Source organism: Salvelinus sp. IW2-2015, linkage group LG4q.1:29 (assembly GCF_002910315.2).
Source record: "Salvelinus sp. IW2-2015 linkage group LG4q.1:29, ASM291031v2, whole genome shotgun sequence".
Taxonomy (NCBI): Eukaryota; Metazoa; Chordata; class Actinopteri; order Salmoniformes; family Salmonidae; genus Salvelinus; species Salvelinus sp. IW2-2015.
In genome coordinates this window covers 32,096,715-32,116,459 of record NC_036842.1, presented here as the reverse complement: position 1 = coordinate 32,116,459, position 19,745 = coordinate 32,096,715, and the positions used below count along the sequence as shown (strand labels likewise).

General features: G+C 42.9%; 1 protein-coding gene across 5 annotated transcripts in view; it reads left to right on the top strand.

Moving 5' to 3' along the window:
* Positions 1 to 518: 518 nt before the first annotated feature.
* LOC111961822 (F-BAR domain only protein 2) overlaps positions 519 to 19,745 on the top strand; it is an 83,353-nt gene continuing 64,126 nt past the window's right edge. For all 5 annotated transcript variants that reach the window (XM_023984377.1, XM_070442840.1, XM_070442839.1 and 2 more), the window contains exon 1: positions 519 to 691. In XM_023984377.1, the coding sequence (XP_023840145.1) occupies positions 659 to 691 (33 nt within the window). In that variant the 5' untranslated portion in view covers positions 519 to 658. The remainder of the gene's footprint in view (positions 692 to 19,745) is intronic.

Below are 19,745 nucleotides of genomic sequence, written 5' to 3'. Positions count from 1 at the left end.
GTCCAAGTGGGTAAGGGCAGTGTGGAGTGCAATGGATCTGTCGGGGCGGTATGCGAATTTGAGTAGGTCCAGGGATATCTGTGATGATGGTGTTTATATGAGCCATGACTAGCCTTTCAAAGGATTTCATGACTACAGATGTGAGTGCTACGGAGTGTTAGTCATTTAGACGGTTACTGTGGCTATTTTGCACACAGGGACTATGGTGGTCTGCTTGAAACGTAGGTATTACAGACTGGTTCAGGGAGAGGTTGAAAATGTAATCGAAGACACTTATAATAAAAATAATTGTATTTTATATGTTAGTATAGCCAGGCAACCTTTCCTACCTTGGCTGACATTCATCACAGTGATTTAGAACGTTTAAATAATTATAGAACCAGTCTAGAATATCACTGCAGACCAGTAATTTGCCCAGTTCCTTTTTTGTTCCCGCCATGGGTGGCACTGTTTTCTTGTCTCTGGATTTTGGAGAAGACGAAAGGCAACTGAATTGAATCTATCTGAAGGAGGTGGAGTCTGAGGTGGGGAGGGAGAAGAAAGAGTGAGGGAAAAGGAGAAAAAGCACACAACAGAAAAGGGGAGGACATCGGTGTAATTGTGTGAATTTTGGTTGAATTACATTGAAGAAAATAGTTGCAGAGAGGAAGAAACCAAGATGATAACGCCCTACTTCCTACAGAATTTCTGGGTAGGTTCTGCTTTTGTTTATTTTCTTTAGGCGGGTTAGTAGGCTAAATTGTTTAGCTCAAATCTCCTATCAGTCCCGCAAGTGGATGTGACAACCGGACATTGAGACATATTCCATAAATCGCTTAACCCCGATTTATGCGGGATCTTGCTAGTGAAATAGAAGTATCTGGGTCAACACGATGTGTTAACCCATTGCCCAGCTACTTTTCTCGGCGAATATTATTTTGTCCCCCTGGATTGGGCCTCTGTGAATGCCATTTTACATGAGTGCTGAATTGAATCCACCCCTTGTCCCGTCAATTGGCTGAATGGCTGTCACGGAGTGTCTTGAAATGTTTGTATTTTTTCCGTGGAACCCATTGCGGTTTTGTAGTTGTCATTCATAATCCCTACGGGTCAGTTTCTTCCGTAATGAAGTTTTAGTGAGAGTCCAGACGTTTTAACAAGTGTGAGGGGGGCTTATGCTAGTTTATTGTTACAGTGTTGCAACATTTGCCAGAGTAAGAATGGCTACTTGTATTCAGCAACCCAACAGCAGACTAAAAACGATGGGTGACAGGGTTTTCAGTTGTGTGGCTCCTCCGCTAAGGAACGCACTTCCAGTTACTGTCCGGGCTGCTATCTCTGGCCTCGTTGAAAGCACAGCCTGTGGCACAGCTAAAGACTGAGCTGTTCAGAAACACTTTTAAGGACATATGCTAATTATGTTCTCTGTCCACCAGATTTAGTTGTCTGCTCTTGTTTTTTTGGTATTGTTTTTATTATTAGAATATTTGTTTTTTTCTTCAGCACTTTGAGTGTGAGAAGCGCTTTTCAAATTAAATGTAGTATTATTATTATGTAGACATTTTACTATAACAATGTTGCAGTTTACGTTACTGTAGAATGTCAGAACAATCCGAATGCATTCTCTCTTAGTGATCGGTTCTTTGTTACTGAACCTAGTTCCACTTAATCGATTATGTCATATGAAGGCCTTTCCCATAATGTTATTTTGCATGTCAAGTGACATGGTTTAATTAGTCCCTTGTTAAAATGTAACCGCAGTCTAAATGTTACTGAATTACTAATTTTCTCCCACTTTCTAGGCTTACTAGATAAGTAGTTGAAAGGATAGGCCTACTTTCCTTTACTACAAAGCTATCTCTTTAAAGATATTATGATATACAAGTGTGTAAATTCAGTCTCTGGGTATTCTATTTTACACCATGGGTCAATCATTTGCTGGACAACATGTGGATTCAAGATTTTAAGTGAACTACTATTAGGTATTATAATGACTGCTTAACCCTAGGTGTGGGTGGATATGCTGCAGCCACCTGCTGCTTTATTGACAGACTAGTCTTTATTACAATGGACTTTGACAGGTTTTGTTTCATGCCCAATTTACATCACATACATATACAGTAGGCCTACCATAACATGACATTTACCTGACTGAAGGACACAGACAGAAAAGCAGACAGATGGATGGACAGACAGTGCATGTCAGCAGGTAGCCTAGTTGAGTGTTGGACTAGTAACCGAAAGGCAAGATCGAATCCCCGAGCTGACAAGGTAAAAATCTGTCGTTCTGCCCCTGAACAAGGCAGTTAACCCACTGTTCCTAGGCCGTCATTGAAAATAAGAATTTGTTCTTAACTGACTTGCCTAGTTAAATAAAGGTAAAATGAAAAGAAATGTCATGGTGTAATCACAGGTGGTTGTTCTTGCATTCCACAGATGTTATCTTGAGAGCATACGGAAGTGTCAGCCATGTCAGGCCAGTGTTGATGCCCTCTGTTATGTTTCATAACAATCATAACAGTCAGTCAGCTGGACTAACCAGACCCCGAAATGAGGTCCAGCTGAGTTGGAACTGTACAGTGGAGAGGAAGGAGGCCCAAAGTATGGGATAAAGCACTGTGATTAGTCTGTGGTAGAGCTCTGTGATTAGTCTGTGGTAGAGCGCTGTGATTACTCTGTGGTACAGCGCTGTGATTAGTCTGTGGTACAGCGCTGTGATTAGTCTGTGGTACAACGCTGTGATTAGTCTGTGGTACAGCGCTGTGATTAGTCTGTCGGTACAACGCTGTGATTAGTCTGTGGTACACGTGTGCGTGTGATTAGTCTGTGGTACAAGCTGTGATTATCCTGTGGTACAGCGTGGTGATTAATCTGTGGTACAGCGCTGTGATTAGTCTGTGGTACAGCGCTGTGATTAGTCTGTGGTACAGCGCTGTGATTAGTCTGTGGTACAACGCTGTGATTAGTCTGTGGTACAGCGCTGTGATTAGTCTGTGGTAGAGCGCTGTGATTAGTCTGTGGTAGAGCGCTGTGATTAGTCTGTGGTACAGCGCTGTGATTTAGTCTGTGGTACAGCGCTGTGATTAGTCTGTGTAGGAGCGTGTGATTATCCTGTGTGTACAGCGTGTGATTAGTCTGTGGTACAGCGCTGTGATTAGTCTGTGGTACAGGCGCTGTGATTAGTCTGTGGTAGACGCGCTGTGATTAGTCTGGTACAGCGCTGTGATTAGTCTGTGGTAGAGCGCTGTGATTAGTCTGTGGTAGAGCGCTGTGATTAGTCTGTGGTAGAGCGCTGTGATTAGTCTGTTGGTAGAGCGCTGTGATTAGTCTGTGGTAGAGCGCTGTGATTAGTCTGTGGTAGAGCGCTGTGATTATCTGTGGTAGAGCGCTGTGATTAGTCTGTGGTAGAGCGCTGTGATTAGTCTGTGGTAGAGCGCTGTGATTAGTCCTGTTGGTACGAGCGCTGTGATTAGTCTGTGGTACAGCGCTGTGTTAATTCTGTGGTACAGCGCTGTGATTAGTCTGTGGTACAGCGCTGTGATTGTCTGTGGTAACGCTGTGATTAGTCTGTGGTAGAGTGATGTGATTAGTCTGTGGTAAACGCTGTGATTAGTCTGTGGTTAGAGCGCTGTGATTAGTCTGTGGTAGAGCGCTGTGATTAGTCCTGTTGGTAAGGCGCTGTGATTAGTCTGTGGTACAGCGCTGTGGATTAGTCTGTGGTAGAGCGCTGTGATTAGTCTGTGGTACACTAGGCTATGACTGTAGTTGATCACTATCAATAAGGCTTAATTCATGACAATAGAACTAGGCCTAATCTTGATGAAGATAATGTAGACACACACACCACTGACTTCATGAAGACCTTTTAAATATATTTGTTTATGTATTAGAGGAACCGGTATATGATACAAGGAAATTATTTTCAGAGAGAAGAGCACAAGGTGTATTTTTACTTTGCCAAGTCACAATACATGGACAGGAAGGAGGAGGATTTCTAACTGTTATTAGCATAATGTGTAATAGCCTACTACACTGACTGTAGGCTACACAACTGATTGATCACTATCAAGTTTCTTAAGACAGTTGCCCTTATCTTGATGTAGATAAAAAAATATATATATTTAGGCTAAATAAATGCCACTGACTTGTTGAAGACCTTTTTTGAAATATATTTGTACTGGATTAGGGAAACCGGTATATGATCGGAGGAAATTAAGTGAAGACAGAAAACCACAAGGTGTTTTTACTCTGACACATCACAAGCAATGTCTGGTCACACAATCAAAATAAGTCCAACCTTGATCTCTTCAGAAAACATTAGGCCTAAGCTTGAATGTCTGTGTGTTCTGGTTAGTTTGATTTGTTTACTCTTGAAAGGCTAAAGGTCACGGATGTCTACTATATAATTTAGCCACAGCTAGCCAGTAAAATATAGGGCCTTTTTACCTAGTTTACTACTAAATAAGCTCTGTGTCCAGAGAAACACCTCTGTTAGATAGTATTTTTTTTAATTCTGACTGACTATGCGGATTAATAGCTAGGCTATAGTGCCTACCTCTTGTATAGTTCATCTAATTTAATTGGGTAAGAGTGGTATCATTGCAAAGCTTGAGCCATTTAAGGAAAAGCGGAGAGGTGATGTGGTGCATGTACTGTATCTTGAAGGCTGAGAGAGACTGAGAGCCCTGCTATCCTCTCATCTCTCAACCTATCCTCTGTGCTTAGATACAAGCCCCAAGATATCAGCTGTGTGGTTAAGATGCAGGACACACACACACTCTCACATACACATTTGACTGAATTTCAAATGTGAACACGGCAGCATCTCTTCCCTCAGCTAAATGGTAACGTAGATCTGTCATGATACAACAGGATGCGTGAGATAATTAGTTCTAGAATTTTGTAAAGCCCATATACTCTTCGTTCCAGTCACATGTATCTACCCAGAACTTAATTGAGCATCTGACCAATTACACAATACTTTAGTTTTGGGTTAACCTATATTACCCTCAGCTGAACAAACAAGTGTTTTAGGAATGTGTTGCATCACTTGCTGTGTCACTGCTATGCTTCCCCTTCAATGGATGTGTTACCCACACACAGCAGGGACCTGTGTTTTAAATACATCTGTTAGCTCTTTCTATTCTGATTTGTTATGTTTTCTCTATATTCTCAGAAGGTTGGGTTGAGAGAGCACTATAGTGTTGTGTGTAGGCAGGGCCTGTGTGTGTGGTGAACTGTCTGTCCCCCTCAGTGTTTCATGGGAAAATAAGATGGCAGTGTGATAAGCAAATAGAGCCAAGAAGGCCAGCATCCCGGAGTCACCTCTTCACTGTTGACATTGAGACTGGTGTTTTGCGGGTATTATTTAACCTGTCTGGCTCCGGGGTTCCGCTAGCGGAACTCCTCCCACATTCCACTGAAAAGGCAGAGCGCGAAATTCAAAAAATATTTTTTTGAAATATTTAACTTTCACACATTAACAAGTCCAATACAGCAAATGAAAGATACACATATTGTGAATCCAGCCAACATGTCCGATTTTTAAAATGTTTTACAGCGAAAACACCACGTATATTTATGTTAGCCCCCCACCAAATACAAAAAAGGACAGACATTTTTCACAGCACAGGTAGCATGCACAAAACCAACATAACTAACCAAGAAACAACTTCATCAGATGACAGTCCTATAACATGTTTACACAATAAATCTATGTTTTGTTTGAAAAATGTGCATATTTGAGGTATAAATCAGTTTTACATTGCAGCTACCATCACAGCTACCGTCAAAAATAGCACGCGACGCAGCCAGAGTAATTATAAGAGACCAACGTGAAATACCTAAATACTCGTCATAAAACATTTCTGAAAAATCGATGGTGTACAGCAAATTAAAGACAAACATCTTGTGAATCCAGCCAATATTTCCGATTTTAAGTGTTTTACAGCGAAACACACATATAGCATTATATTAGCTTACTACAATAGCCTACCACACTACCGCATTCATTCATCCAAGGCACGTTAGCGATAGCAATAGGCACGTTAGCGATAGCGAATAAACCAGCAAAAGATATTAAATTTTCACTAACCTTCATAAACCTTCATCAGATGACAGTCCTATAACATCAGGTTATACATACACTTATGTTTTGTTCGAAAATGTGCATATTTAGAGCTGAAATCAGTGGTTATACATTGTGCTAACGTAGCATATTTTTCCCAGAATGTGCGGATATTTTTCTAAAACTCACCTATTCTGACCAAATAACTATTCATAAACATGACAAAAAAATACATGTTGTATAGGAAATGATAGATACACTAGTTCTTAATGCAATCGGCGTGTTAGAATTCTAAAAATAACTTCATTACGACATMMRGCTTAYGTTATAGCGAGAGCGTGCCCAAAATCTGGGCGCTAMCTAATAGTACACATGTTCGACAGATATATGAAATAGCATCATAAAATGGGTCCTACTTTTGATGAKCTTCCATCAGAATGTTGTACAAGGGGTCCTTTGTCGTGAACAATCGTTGTTTGGTTTTAGAACGTCCTCTTCTCCAGTCAATTAGCACGGAAAGCTAGCAAAGTAGCGCAAAGCTCTCCTTCCTGAACAAAGGCACACAACGCAACACGCCTAACGTCCCGAAAAATTTTCAATAATCTAATAAAACAAAAAAACATACTTTACGATGATATTGTCACATTTATCAAATAAAATCAAAGCCGGAGATATTAGTGGTCTATAACGACAGCTTTCCAATCCCAGGCTCCTTCTCGCGCTTTCCAGAAAACAGGAAATGGGTGACACGTCATGCCAAGAGCTTTTATTCCACCTCAGACCAAGATAAACACTCCATTTCTTCTCTCACTGCCTATTGACATCTAGTGGAAGGTGTATGACGTGCATGTATACTAATACGTATCAAGCCCATTTATATGCAGGCCCTAGAACAGAGCATCGTTTTCAGATTTCCACTTCCTGATCAGGAAGTTTGCTGGAGAATGAGTTCTGTTTTACTCACAGATATAATTCAAACAGTTTTAGAAACTAGAGAGTGTTTTCTATCCAATAGTAATAATAATATGCATATTGTACGAGCAAGAATTGAGTACGAGGCCGTTTAAATTGGGCACGATTTTCCCCCAAAGTGAAAACAGCGCCCTCTGTCCTCAACAGGTTAAATGTATTTGGCTAAGGTGTATGTAAACGTCCGACATCAAATGTATATCACTCCAGTGTAGATTGCCTAATTGTAATTACTTTGCCACTATTTGCCTTTTTATTGCCTTACCTCTTTCACTTGCACACACTGTATACAGATTGTGTTATTGACTGTACGTTTGTTTATCCCATGTGTAACTCTGTTTTTGCCGCACTGCTTTGCTTTAACTTGGCCAGGTCGCAGTTTTAAATGAGAGCTTGTTCTCAACTGGCCTACCAGGTTAAATAAAAAAATAAATACAAATATTGGTCACATACACATGGTTAGCAGATGTTAATGTGAGCGTAGCGAAATGCTTGTGCTTCTAGTTCCGACAGTGCAGTAATATCTAACAAGTAATCTAACAATTTCACAACTACCTTATACACACACAAGTGTAAAGGGATGAATAAGAATATGTACATATAAATAAATGGATGAGCGATGGCCGTGCAGCATAGGAAAGATGCAGTAGATGGAATAGAGTACAGTATATACATATGAGATGAGTAATGTAGGGTATGTAAGCATTATATAAAGTGACATTGTTTAAAGTGACTAGTGATACATTTATTGCATCCAATTATTAAAGTGGCTAGAGATTTGAGTCAGTATGTTGGCAGCAGCCACTCAATGTTAGTGATGGCTGTTTAACAGTCTGATGGCCTTGAGATAGAAGCTGTTTTTCAGTCTCTCGGTCCCCGCTTTGATGCACCTGTACTGACCTCGCCTTCTGGATGATAGCGAGGTGAACAGGCAGTGGCTCGGGTGGTTGTTGTCCTTGATGATCTTTTTGACATTCCTGTGACATCGGGTGGTGTAGGTGTCCTGGAGGGCAGGTAGTTTGCCCCCAGTGATGCGTTGTGCAGACCTCACTACCCTCTGGAGAGCCTTACGGTTGTGGGCGGAGCAGTTGCCGTACCAGGCGGTGATACAGCCCGACAGGATGCTCTCGATTGTGCATCTGTACAAGTGTTTTGGAGACAAGCTGAATTTCTTCAGCCTCCTGAGGTTGAAGAGGCGCTGCTGCGCCTTCTTCACCACTGTCTGTGTGGGTAAACCATTTCCGGTTGTCCGTGAACTTAAAACTTTCCACCTTCTCCACTACTGTCCCGTCGATGTGGCTAGGGAGTGCTCCCTCTGCTGTTTCCTGAAGTCCACGATCATCTCCTTTGTTTTGTTGACATTGAGCGTGAGGTTATTTTCCTGACACCACACTTCGAGGGCCCTCACCTTCTCCATGTAGGCCGTCGAGTCGTTGCTGGTAATCAAGCCTACCACTGTAGTGTCGTCTGCAAACTTGATGATTAAATTGGAGGTGTGCATGGCCACGCAGTCRTGGGTGAACAGGGAGTACAGGAGAGGGCTGAGAACGCACCCTTGTGGGGCCCCAGTGTTGATGATCAGCGGGGTGGAGATGTTGTTTCCTACCCTCACCACCTGGGGGCGGCCCGTCAAAGTCCAGGACCCAGTTGCACATGGCGGGTTTGAGACTCAGGGTCTTGAGCTTACTGACAAGTTTGGAGGGTACTATGGTGTTAAATGCTGAGCTGTAGTCAATGAACAGCATTCTTACATAGGTATTCCTCTTGTCCAGATGGGATAGGGCAGTGTGATTGCGATTGCGTCGTCTGTGGACCTATTGGGGCGGTAGGCAAATTGGAGTGGGTCTAGGGTATCAGGTAGTGTGGAGGTGATATGATCCTTGAGTAGTCTCTCAAATCACTTCATGATAACAGAAGTGGGTGATAGTCGTTTAGCTCAGTTACCTTAGCTTTCTTGAGGACAGGAACAATGGTGGCCCTCTTGAAGCATGTGGGCACACCAGACTGGGACAGGGATTGATTGAATATCTAAACACACCAGCCAGCTGGTCTGCGCATGCTCTGAGAACGCAGCTTGGGATGCCGTCTGGGCCAGCAGCCTTGTGAGAGTTAACACGTTTTAAATGTTTTACTCACGTTGTCCACGGTGAAGGAGAGCCCACAGGTTTTGGTAGCGCGCCTTGTCAGTGGCACTGTATTGTCCTCAAAGCGAGCAAAGAAGTTGTTTAATTTGTCTGGGAGCAAGACTTCAGTGTCTGCGACTGGGCTGGTTTTCTTGTAATCCGTGATTGACATGCTGCTATCAATCCATGGTTTCTGGTTAGGGAAGGTTTTAATAGTCACCGTGGGTACAACATCAACGATGTACTTGCTTATAAACTCGCTCACCGAGTCAGCGTATACATCAATGTTGTTGTCTGAGGATATTCGGAACATATCCCAGTCCACGTGATCAACGCAATCTTGAAGCGTGGAATCTGATTGGTCTGACCAGCATTGAACAGACCTGAGCACGGGCATTTCCTGTTTTAGTTTCTGACTATAGCCTTGGAGCAACAAAATGGAGTCGTGGTCAGATTTGCCAAAAGGAGGGCGGGGGAGGGCTTTGCATGCGTCACGGAAGTTAGAGTAGCAATGATTCAGAATGCTGCCAGCTCGAGTCGCGCATTCGATATACTGATAAAATTTAGGGAGCCTTGTTTTCAGATTAGGTTTGTTAAAATCCCCAGCTACAATAAATGCAGCTTCAGGATATATGTTTCCAGTTTACATGGAGTCCAGTGAAGTTCTTTCAGGGCCGTCGAGGTATCTGCTTGGGTGGGGGGGATATAGACGGCTGTGATTATAAGCGAAGAGAATTCTCTTGGTAGATAATGCGGTCAGCATTTGATTGTAAGGAATTCTAGGTCAGGTGAACAAAAGGACTTGAGTTCCTGTATGTTATGATTGCACCACGAGTCGTTAATCATAAGGCATACACCCCCGCCCTCCTTCTTACCAGAGAGATGTTTGTTTCTGTTTCTGAAGAAACCGGGTGGCTGTACCGATTCTGATAACATATCCCGAGTGAGCCATGTTTCCATGAAACAGAAAATGTAACAATCTGATGACTCTCTGGAAGGCAACCCTTGCTCGAATTTCATCTACCTTGTTGTCAAGAGACTGGACATTGGCGAGTAGTATACTCGTGAGCGATGTGCCCATCTACGGAGCCTGACCAGAAGACCACTCCGTCTGCCCCTTCTGTGGCGCCGTTGTTTTGGGTTGCCTACCGGGATCAGATCCATTGTCCTGGGTGGTGGTCTGAACAGAGGATCCGCTTCGGGAAACTCGTATTCCTGGTCGTAATTTTGGTAAGTTGACGTTGCTCTTATATCCAATAGTTCTTCCCGACTGTATGTAATAAGACTTAAGATTTCCTGGGGTAACAATGTAAGAAATAATACACAAACTAAATACTGCATAGTTTCCTAACGCGAAGTGAGGCGACCATCTCTGTCGGCGGCAACAGTTTTTAGCTGTGCTAACATAATTGCAAAAGGGTTTTCTAATGATCAATTATCCTTTTAAAATGATTAACTTGGATTAGCTAACACAACGTGCCATTGGAACACCAGAGTGATGGTTGCTGATAATGGGCCTCTGTACTAGAGGTCGACCGATTATGATTTTTTTTTTAATGCCGATACTGATTATTGGAGGACAAAAAAAGCCGATACCGATTAATCGGTCGATTTTATTTTTATTTATTTATTTTTTTTTTAATTTTTTTTTTATATATATATCATACACACACACATTTTTGTAATAATGACAATTGCAACAATACTGAATGAACACTTTTATTTTAACTTAATACATAAATACACGCACACAGCTCCGAAGTGACAATGATACTGAAGAGTCTGCTTAGGAGACATACTCTCAACTGTTTGGACAAAAATAGAGTTTAAATTACCTGTGATGAATGTTGAAAACAAAAACTTTAATTTCTATATGCAGGAAATTCTATTTTAATAATGGGCATGGTAAGAATTGACAATCAAAGTGCGAGTCATAATTCCCATGACACCTTCTAGCAAAATCTGAAAAGCGGTTCCTTCATTTATTCCATAGGATATTTTTAGATTCACTTAAAATAAGGTCTGTGTTTCGTGTAGGCTTACATCACCGTGCCAATTTTATAACTGTGTAGATATCCATAGGACAAGGTAACTCTGATCAATATTGGCTAAATATAAGCGAAGATAAAAAAAATTGTGTAGTGGATTTATAAAAATATGTTGAGAAACGTTACCTTATCCTAGTGAGATTTACACGGGTATCAAAACGTCGAGGCGGTTTAAGCCTGCATGAAACACAGACCTTATTTGAAGTAGATCAAGACATTCTCTATGGAAGACATGAACGGTAAATAACGAAGGAACCCCTTTCAAATTCAGCCGCAAGTTTTATTGGAATTATAACGCGTCGACTATTTCTCTCTAAAACATCTATACCTTTGACTAATCCGGAAACTATCACCTCGAAAACAAAACGTTTATTCCGTTCCGTATTTTATCTAACGGTGGCATCCATGAGTCTAAATATTCCTGTTACATTGCACAACCTTCAATGTTGTCATAATTACGTAAAATTCTGGCAAATTAGTTCGCAAAGAGCCAGGCGGCCCAAACTGTTGCATATACCCTGACTCTGCGTGCAATGAACCAAGAGAAATGACACAATTTCCTTGTTATATTGCATGCTAACCTGGATTTTCTAGCTAAATATGCAGGTTTATAAGATAAGTTTATGGCTAGCTAGCAATTACCTTAGGCTTACTCGCATTCACTACAGGCAGGCTCCTCGTGGAGTGCAATGTAATCAGGTAGTTAGGCATTGGACTAGTTAACTTAAGGTTGCAAGATTGGATCCCCCCGAGCTGACAAGGTAAAAATCTGGCAGAACGTTCCTAGGCCGTCATTGAAAATAAGAATGTGTTCTTACTGACTTACCTAGTTAAATAAAGATGAAATAAAGGTGTAAAAAATAAAAATAATAATCGGCGTCCAAAAATACAGATTTCCGATTTGTTATGAAAACGTGAAATCGGCCCCGATTTAATCGGTCGACCTCTTACTCTGTAACGCCTATGTAAGATTCCATTTTTTTTAAATCAGCTGTTTCCAGCTACAATAGTCATTTACACAATTAACAATGTCTACACTGTATTTCTATCAATTTAATGTTATTTTTAATGGATAGAAAATATGCTTTTCTTTCAAAAACATGAATTTCTAAAGTGACCCAAGGTTTTGAACGGTAAATGTAATGCAACATGCGTTAACAGAGTTACAGTTATATAAGAAATCAGTCAATTGAATTAATCATTAGGCCCTAATCTATGGATTTCAACATGACTGGGAATACAGATATGGCATCTGTGGTCAAAGATACCTTAAAAAAAGTAGGAACGTGGTCAGATAACCACGTCAGTATTGGTGTGACACACATTTGCTCATGCAGCTCGACACATCTCCTTCGCATAGAGTTGATCAGACTGTTGATTGTGGCCTGTGGAATGTTGTCCATTTACTTCAATGGCTGTGCGAAGTTGCTGGATATTGGTGTGAACTGGAACACACATGTCGAACACGTCGATCCAGAGCATCCCAAACATGCTCAATGGGTGACATGTTACTGGGAAGTATGCAGGCCAGGAAGAACTGGACTTTTCAGCTTCCAGGAATGTGTACAGATCCTTGCAACATGGGGTGATGCGGCGGATGAATGGTCCTCAGGGACCTCGTCACGGTATGTCTGTGCATTCAAATCAAATCAAATCAAAATCAATTTTATTAGTCACATACACATGGTTAGCAGATGTTAATGCGAGTGTGAGCGAATGCTTGTGCTTTAGTTCCGACAATGCAGTAATAACAACAGTAATCTAACCTAACAATTCCACGCTACTACTTACACACACACACAAGTGTGAAGGATAAAGATAGTGTACATAAGATATAGGGAGTGGTGTACAGAAACGCATGGCAGATGCAGTAGATGGTAGTAGAGTACGGTATATACATATGAGATGAGTACTGTAGGTATGTAAACATAAAGTGGCATAGTTTAAAAGTGGCTAGTGGTACATGTATTGCATAAGATGGCAAGATGCAGTAGATGATATAGATACAGTACTTACATATGAGATGGGTAATGTAGGGTATGTAAACATGTATTAAGTGGCATGGTGCTTAAAGTGGCTATGTGGACATTTTTACATAATTTCCATCATTCCCATTTTTAAAGTGGCTGGAGTTGAGTCAGTATGTTGGCAGCGGCCGCTAATGTTAGTGTGGCTGTTAACAGTCTGATGGCCTTGAGATAGAAGCTGTTTTTCAGTCTCGGTCCCTGCTTTGATGCACCTGTATGACCTCGCCTTCTGGATGATAGCGGGGAACAGGCAGTGGCTTGGGTGGTTGTTGTCTTGATGATCTTTATGGCCTTCCTGTGACATCGGGTGGTGTAGGTGTCCTGGAGGCAGGTAGTTGCCCCTGGTGATGCGTTCTTGCAGACCTCACTACCCTCTGGAGAGCCTTACGGTTGGGGGCGGAGCAGTTGCCGTACCAGGCGGTGATACAGCCCGACAGGATGCTCTCGATTTTGCATCGTAGAAGTTTGTGAGTGTTTTGGTGACAAGCCGAATTTCTCAGCCCTCTGAGGTGAAGAGGCGGTGCTGCCCTTCTTCACAACAGCTGTCTGTGTGGGTGACCAATTCAGTTTCGTCGTGATGTGTACACCGAGGAACTTAAAACTTTCCACCTTCTCCACTACTGACCCGTCGATGTGGATAGGGGGTGTCCTCTGCTGTTTCCTGAAGTCCACAATCATCTCCTTTGTTTTGTTGACGTTGAGGATATGAGGTTATTTTCTGACACCACACTCCGAGGGCCCTCACCTCCTCCTGTAGGCCGTCTCGTCGTTGTTGTGATCAAGCCTACCACTGTAGTGTCATCCGCAAACTTATGATCGAGTTGGAGGCGTGCATGGCCACGCAGTTCGTGGGTGAACAGGGAGTACAGGAGGGGCTCAGAACGCACCCTTGTGGGCCCAGTGTTGAGGATCAGCGGGTGGAGAGTTGTTACCTACCCTCACACACTGGGGGCGGCCGTCAAGTCAGGACCCAGTGCAAGCAGGGCGGGCGAGACCCAGGGTCTCGAGCTTGATGACGAGTTTGGGGTACTATGGTTTAAATGCTGAGCTGTAATCGCATGAACAGCATTCTCACATGGGTATTCCTCTTGTCCAGTGGTAGGGCAGTGTGCAGTGTGGTTGCGATTGCGTCGTCTGTGGACTATTGGGTCGGTAAGCAAATTGGAGTGGTCTAGGGTGTCTGGTAGGTGGGGTGATTGCTGGTCTGACTATCCTCAAGCACTTCATGCAGACGGAGTGAGTGCTACGGGGCGGTAGTCGTTTAGCTCAGTTACCTTAGCTTTCTTGGAACAGAGAACAATGGTGGCCTCTTGAGCATGTGGGAACAGCAGACTGGGATAAGGATTGATTGAATAGTCCGTAAACACACCAGCCAGCTGGTCTGCGCAGCTCTGAGAGCGGCTGGGAATGCCGTCTGGCCTGCAGCCTTGCGAGGTTAACACGTTTAAATGTTTATCTCTCGGCTGCAGTGAGGAGAGCCGCAGGTTTTGGTAGGGGGCCGTGTCAGTGGCACTGTATTGTCTCAAGCGGGCAAAAAAGTTGTTTAGCCTGTCTGGGAGCAAGACATTCCTGGTCCTCGACGGGGTGGTTTCTTTTTGTAATCCGTGATTGACTGTAGACCCTGCCACATACCTCTGCTTGTGTCTGAGCTGTTGAATTTCGACTCGATTTTGTCTCTGTACTGAGAATTAGCCTGTTGATTGCCTTGCGAGAGAATTAGCTACACTGTTTGATTCGGTCATGCTTCCGGTCAACCTTGCCCTGGTTTAAAGCAGTGGTTCGCGCTTTCAGTTTCACCGCGAATGCTGCCGTCAATCCACGGTTTCTGGTTTGGGAATGTTTTTATCGTTGCTTGTGGGTACGACATCGTCAATGCACTTCCTAATGAACTCGCTCCCCGAATCAGCATATTCGTCAATATTGTTGTTGGACGCGATGCGGAAAACTATTCCAATCCGCGTGATCGAAGCGCAGGTCGTTGAAGCGTGGATTCAGATTGGTCGGAACAGCGTTGAACAGACCTGAGCGCGGGAGCTTTTGTTTGAGGTTTCTGTTTGTAGGCAGGAATCAACAAAATGGAGTCGTGGTCAGCTTTTCCGCAAGGGGGCGGGGGAGGGCCTGTAAGCGTCGCGGAATTAGTGTAGCAATGGTCCAGTGTTTTTCCACGCCTGTAGCACAATCGATATGCTGATAATTAGGGAGTTTTGTTTTTAGATTAGCCTTGTTAAATCCCCAGCTACGATGATGCAGCCTCAGGGTGTGTGTTCCAGTTTACAAAGAGTCAGGTCGAGCTTGTTAGGGCATCGTGTGTCTGCTTGGGGGAATGTATACGGCTGTGATTATGATTGACGAGAATTCCCTTGGTGATGATTGCGGTCGACTTTGATTGTGAGGAGGTTCTAGATCAGGTGAACAGAACGACTTGGTTCTTGTGGTTATTATGATGGTCACACCACTTCTCGTTAATCATAAGCATACCCCCCCGCCCCTCTTCTTACCGGAAAGATGTTGTTTCTGTCCGGCGCGATGCATGGAGAAACCAGCTGGCTGCACCGACTCCGTTAGCGTCCCTTGAGTTAGCCATGTTTCCGTGAAGCAGAGCACGTGCAATCCCTGATGTCTCTCTGGAATGCTCCCGTGCTCGGATTTCATCAACCTTATTGTCAAGAGACTGGACATTGGCGAGTAGTATGCTAGGGAGTGGAGCGCGATGTTGCCCGGTCTCGAAGCCTGACCACGAGACCGCCACGTTTTCCCCTTTTTCGGCGTCGCCCAGGGTCGCCGGCTGGGATCTGATCCATTGTATTGTGTGGAAGGCAATACACTGGATCCGTTTCGGGAAAGTCATATTCCTGGTAGGAACGATGGTGAGTTGACGTTAATCGTATATTCAGTAGTTCCTCCCGACTGTATGTAATGAAACCTAAGATTACCCGGGGTACCGATGTAAGAAATAACACGTAAAAAAACAAAATACTGCATATTTTCCAAGGAACGCGAAGCGAGGCTGCCATCTCTATCGGCGCCGGAAGTTAAATTGCAATTGATAAAATGCAATTGTGTTCGTTGTCCGTAGCTTATGCCTGCCCATACCTAAACCTCACCACCACCATGGGGCACTCTGTTCACGACATTGAAGTTCTCTAAAATGAGGTTGGAGGTGGCTTATGGTAGAGAAATTAACATTCAATTCTCTCGCAACCGCTCTGGTGGACATTCCTGCAGTCAGCATGCCAATTGCACGCTCCCTCAACTTGAGACATATGTCTCTTGTGTTGAGACAAAACTGCACATTTTAGTGGCCTTTTATTGTCCTCAGCATAAGCTGCACCTGTGTAAGGATCATGCTGTTTAATCAGCTTTTTGGATGGATATCTGGATATCTTGGCAAAGAAGAAATGCTCACAAACAGGGATGTATACACATTTGTGGCCAAAACTTGAGAGAAATAAGCTCTGTGTGTGTCTGGAAAATTTCTGGGATCTTTTATTTCAGCTCGTGAAACATGGGACAAATACTTTAAGTGTTACGTTTTATATTTTTGTTCAGTGTATTAGACCACACACAAGACCTAGCTACAGTACCATACCCTCTCCCTCCCTGTAAAGAGCCACTGTCCAAATAATAATGGCTGCCTTTGTTTGTCTTGCCTTGTATTTGTTCTCCTCCACTGAGCATGGGCTATGTGGTCATCACAAAATATCATGGCAGGCATTGGATAGGATAGCTCCTCTCTCTCCATGCTACTGTATTCAACACATGACAAATAATATGTGATTTAATCTCTAACTCTGTAGAAAGGAATAGCATGTTTTTGTTTTGGGTTGTTGCCATGAGGTTGAGTTGTGAGGTCAACCGACATGGGGTCTAGCCATGTGAGGAGAGCTGGATCAATCTCTTCACTCTCCCCTGGATTCTGTGGTTGGGAGGTTTAGGTCAACATTGAGTTGGGTAACTTGGGTTACATGGGAAAGGCTACTTTCAGAGTTGAGTCAATTGATATTTTACCTCATAAGGTCAATAACTAGGCAGAGTTTCTACTGGTCACATTGTTAGGGAAGCTCCTGGCCCTAGACAATTGTATCTGGGAGCACCTTGGAAAATCAACTATTCCTCTATTGACAGAATGCTTGATTATGAAGGGGGTGTTGTGGAGACGGTGATAAAATATTTAAGCCTGGAATGGTAGGAGCTACATGATCATGTTGTGAATAGCGTACAGCGAGGAGGAGGCCTCACCCATAGACCAGCCTTCTGTTTCAGACAGGGGGGTTAGCTTAGTTTGTTCACAATGCCTGGAGGAGAAGGGGAGATGTCCTGTTTGTGTAGTGTGGCTAGATGGTAGTTGTACTTGCCATGATTATTGTATATGCGTAATAATATGTTAATATGCCTCGCAGACATTCTGTAATCACACGACCATCGGCAGGCAGACATTCTGTAATCACACGACCATCGGCAGGCAGATATTCTGTAATCACACGACCATCGGCAGGCAGATATTCTGTAATCACACGACCATCGGCAGGCAGATATTCTGATGGTGTTATAAAGGCGTCTTGGTTTACACATGTTGTGAAGAGAGCCGAAGTTGTAAAACTATTTGTATGTTGATGTAGTGCCCATCCCTTTCGAATGTTTTATCCTCTGTGTTGAGAAGTCGTGTTTTTACTGCTGTCCCAGACAAGTTTTTGTTGTTGTTTACTCAACGCTTGTTTCTGACCGGGTTAAAGACTCAATCTGAGGGCTTCTGATTTCATCTTTGAGCAGTCCCAGATGTTTTCAAACAGGTTTGATTTTATTGACACACAATCTGCAATGCTCTTGTGTGAGATGTGCAATGACAAGTTTTCAGAACGTGATCAGCAATAGCCAATGAGAGCTGGCCAGAGAAGAAGCCAGTGAGATGCTGACGTTGTACCACATCACCCAGAATGTGTAGACTCTGGAGCAGGAGCTATGACTACTACTAGTATGTGTATTGTACTTGCCTTTAACCAAAGTGTCAAATCGTTACAGCTCTGAAGTTCACAWGCAATATTATTCAATTCAAAACGTTGGCTAGATCTTTCAACTCTGTATGGCAAGTGTGAATGTGTTACTGAACCTTTGTGAGGCTGCTTTGAGCCACAGCTCGTAGCTACGTTAAATCGTATCATTGTTTTGRTGAGACAGCGTGGTATAGAGAATCCTCACGACCAAGTGAAGAATCTTGTAGTGTGTGACACGTCTCTGCCAGATGGTTAGCGTGCGCAACACTATGTTGGCAACACAAAACAACTACAGGAAAGACAGTTGTTCAATGTGAGAGGCTCAGTGATGTTAGGATTTTGAAAGTCGTGTAGTGTACACTGGGCTTTTCTGCCACCACAGAAACTGACCCTGGGCTTGTTCTAACGTGAGCACCTGCGGATCTAAGGCCATGATTGTGCTTCTGTTGTGGGAGTGGTAGCGAAGCAGCCTTTAATTTGCATGAAATTAACATATATTAATATGAGCAATTCCATGTTAACAGATTTACGCTTTGACTTAGCTTTTTCACTTTAAAATGTATACCAAACAAAAGCCATTGACTTCATATAGGGCTGTCTCCTACGTAAAAAATTATTGGTCAACCGAAAGTCGTCTGTTCTTTCTTCGACTAACTGCCAAACAACCAAACAATCGATCAGTTAACTAATTGCGGTCAGCCCTAATTTCAAAGTTTAACTCTATGCTCAAGAAGTGAAGTGGATTTACACCCGGTAACGGAATTACATCATGTGTCCGTTATCTGTACAACACAGAAATGCATAATTATGAATGTAATTTCTCTTCATGTTTAATAAGTTTGGACATCACATTGCAGTACAATAGTGCAGTACAATAAAGCACAATATACTGTACTATACTATATTTTTCTTTACTGGACTGTACTCTTATGTGCTCTGCATACTGTACTGTGCTATCCAAACTTGTAAAACATGTGTTTATGATGGGTTCAGATTTGGTCCATCTGTAGGCATTAACATCAAGGGTGGACTGACCAAATTTCAATTACTTTTCAACGTCCATGGATGTCGGGTGTCGGTCGGTGCTCAGTGGGTGAGGATGCTGGTTAAAATGAATTGGAAAGAGGAGGCTCATGGGTAGATGTCAGTAAGAACTGGGAGAGGCTGTCCAGACTCAGACTGTTTTAAGACAGAAAGAGGGGAAAAACATTTTATGAGCTGAACACTATGCCAGTGGAAGGGAAGACAGTAGCAGGTGACCCAACTGGTTTGTGACTTATGATTTCCCATTGTAGCCAATTCAGTTGCAGTAATTCCGTAACTGATTTGGTAACGTAATTACGAGTTTTAATTACGTAATTCATAAATGTACACAAAAATAAGAGAATGCTCCTGGCCAAGCTTACGAATCAAATCATGAAATTTGGATGAAGATTCATCTTCTGTTCTGCTGGCTAATATGCTCATTAGTCTGGTTGCTATTGCAAATTTTTTGTTATATTCTAGTTTGTCTGAGTTTCAAAGCTACCCTTTTCTGGCCC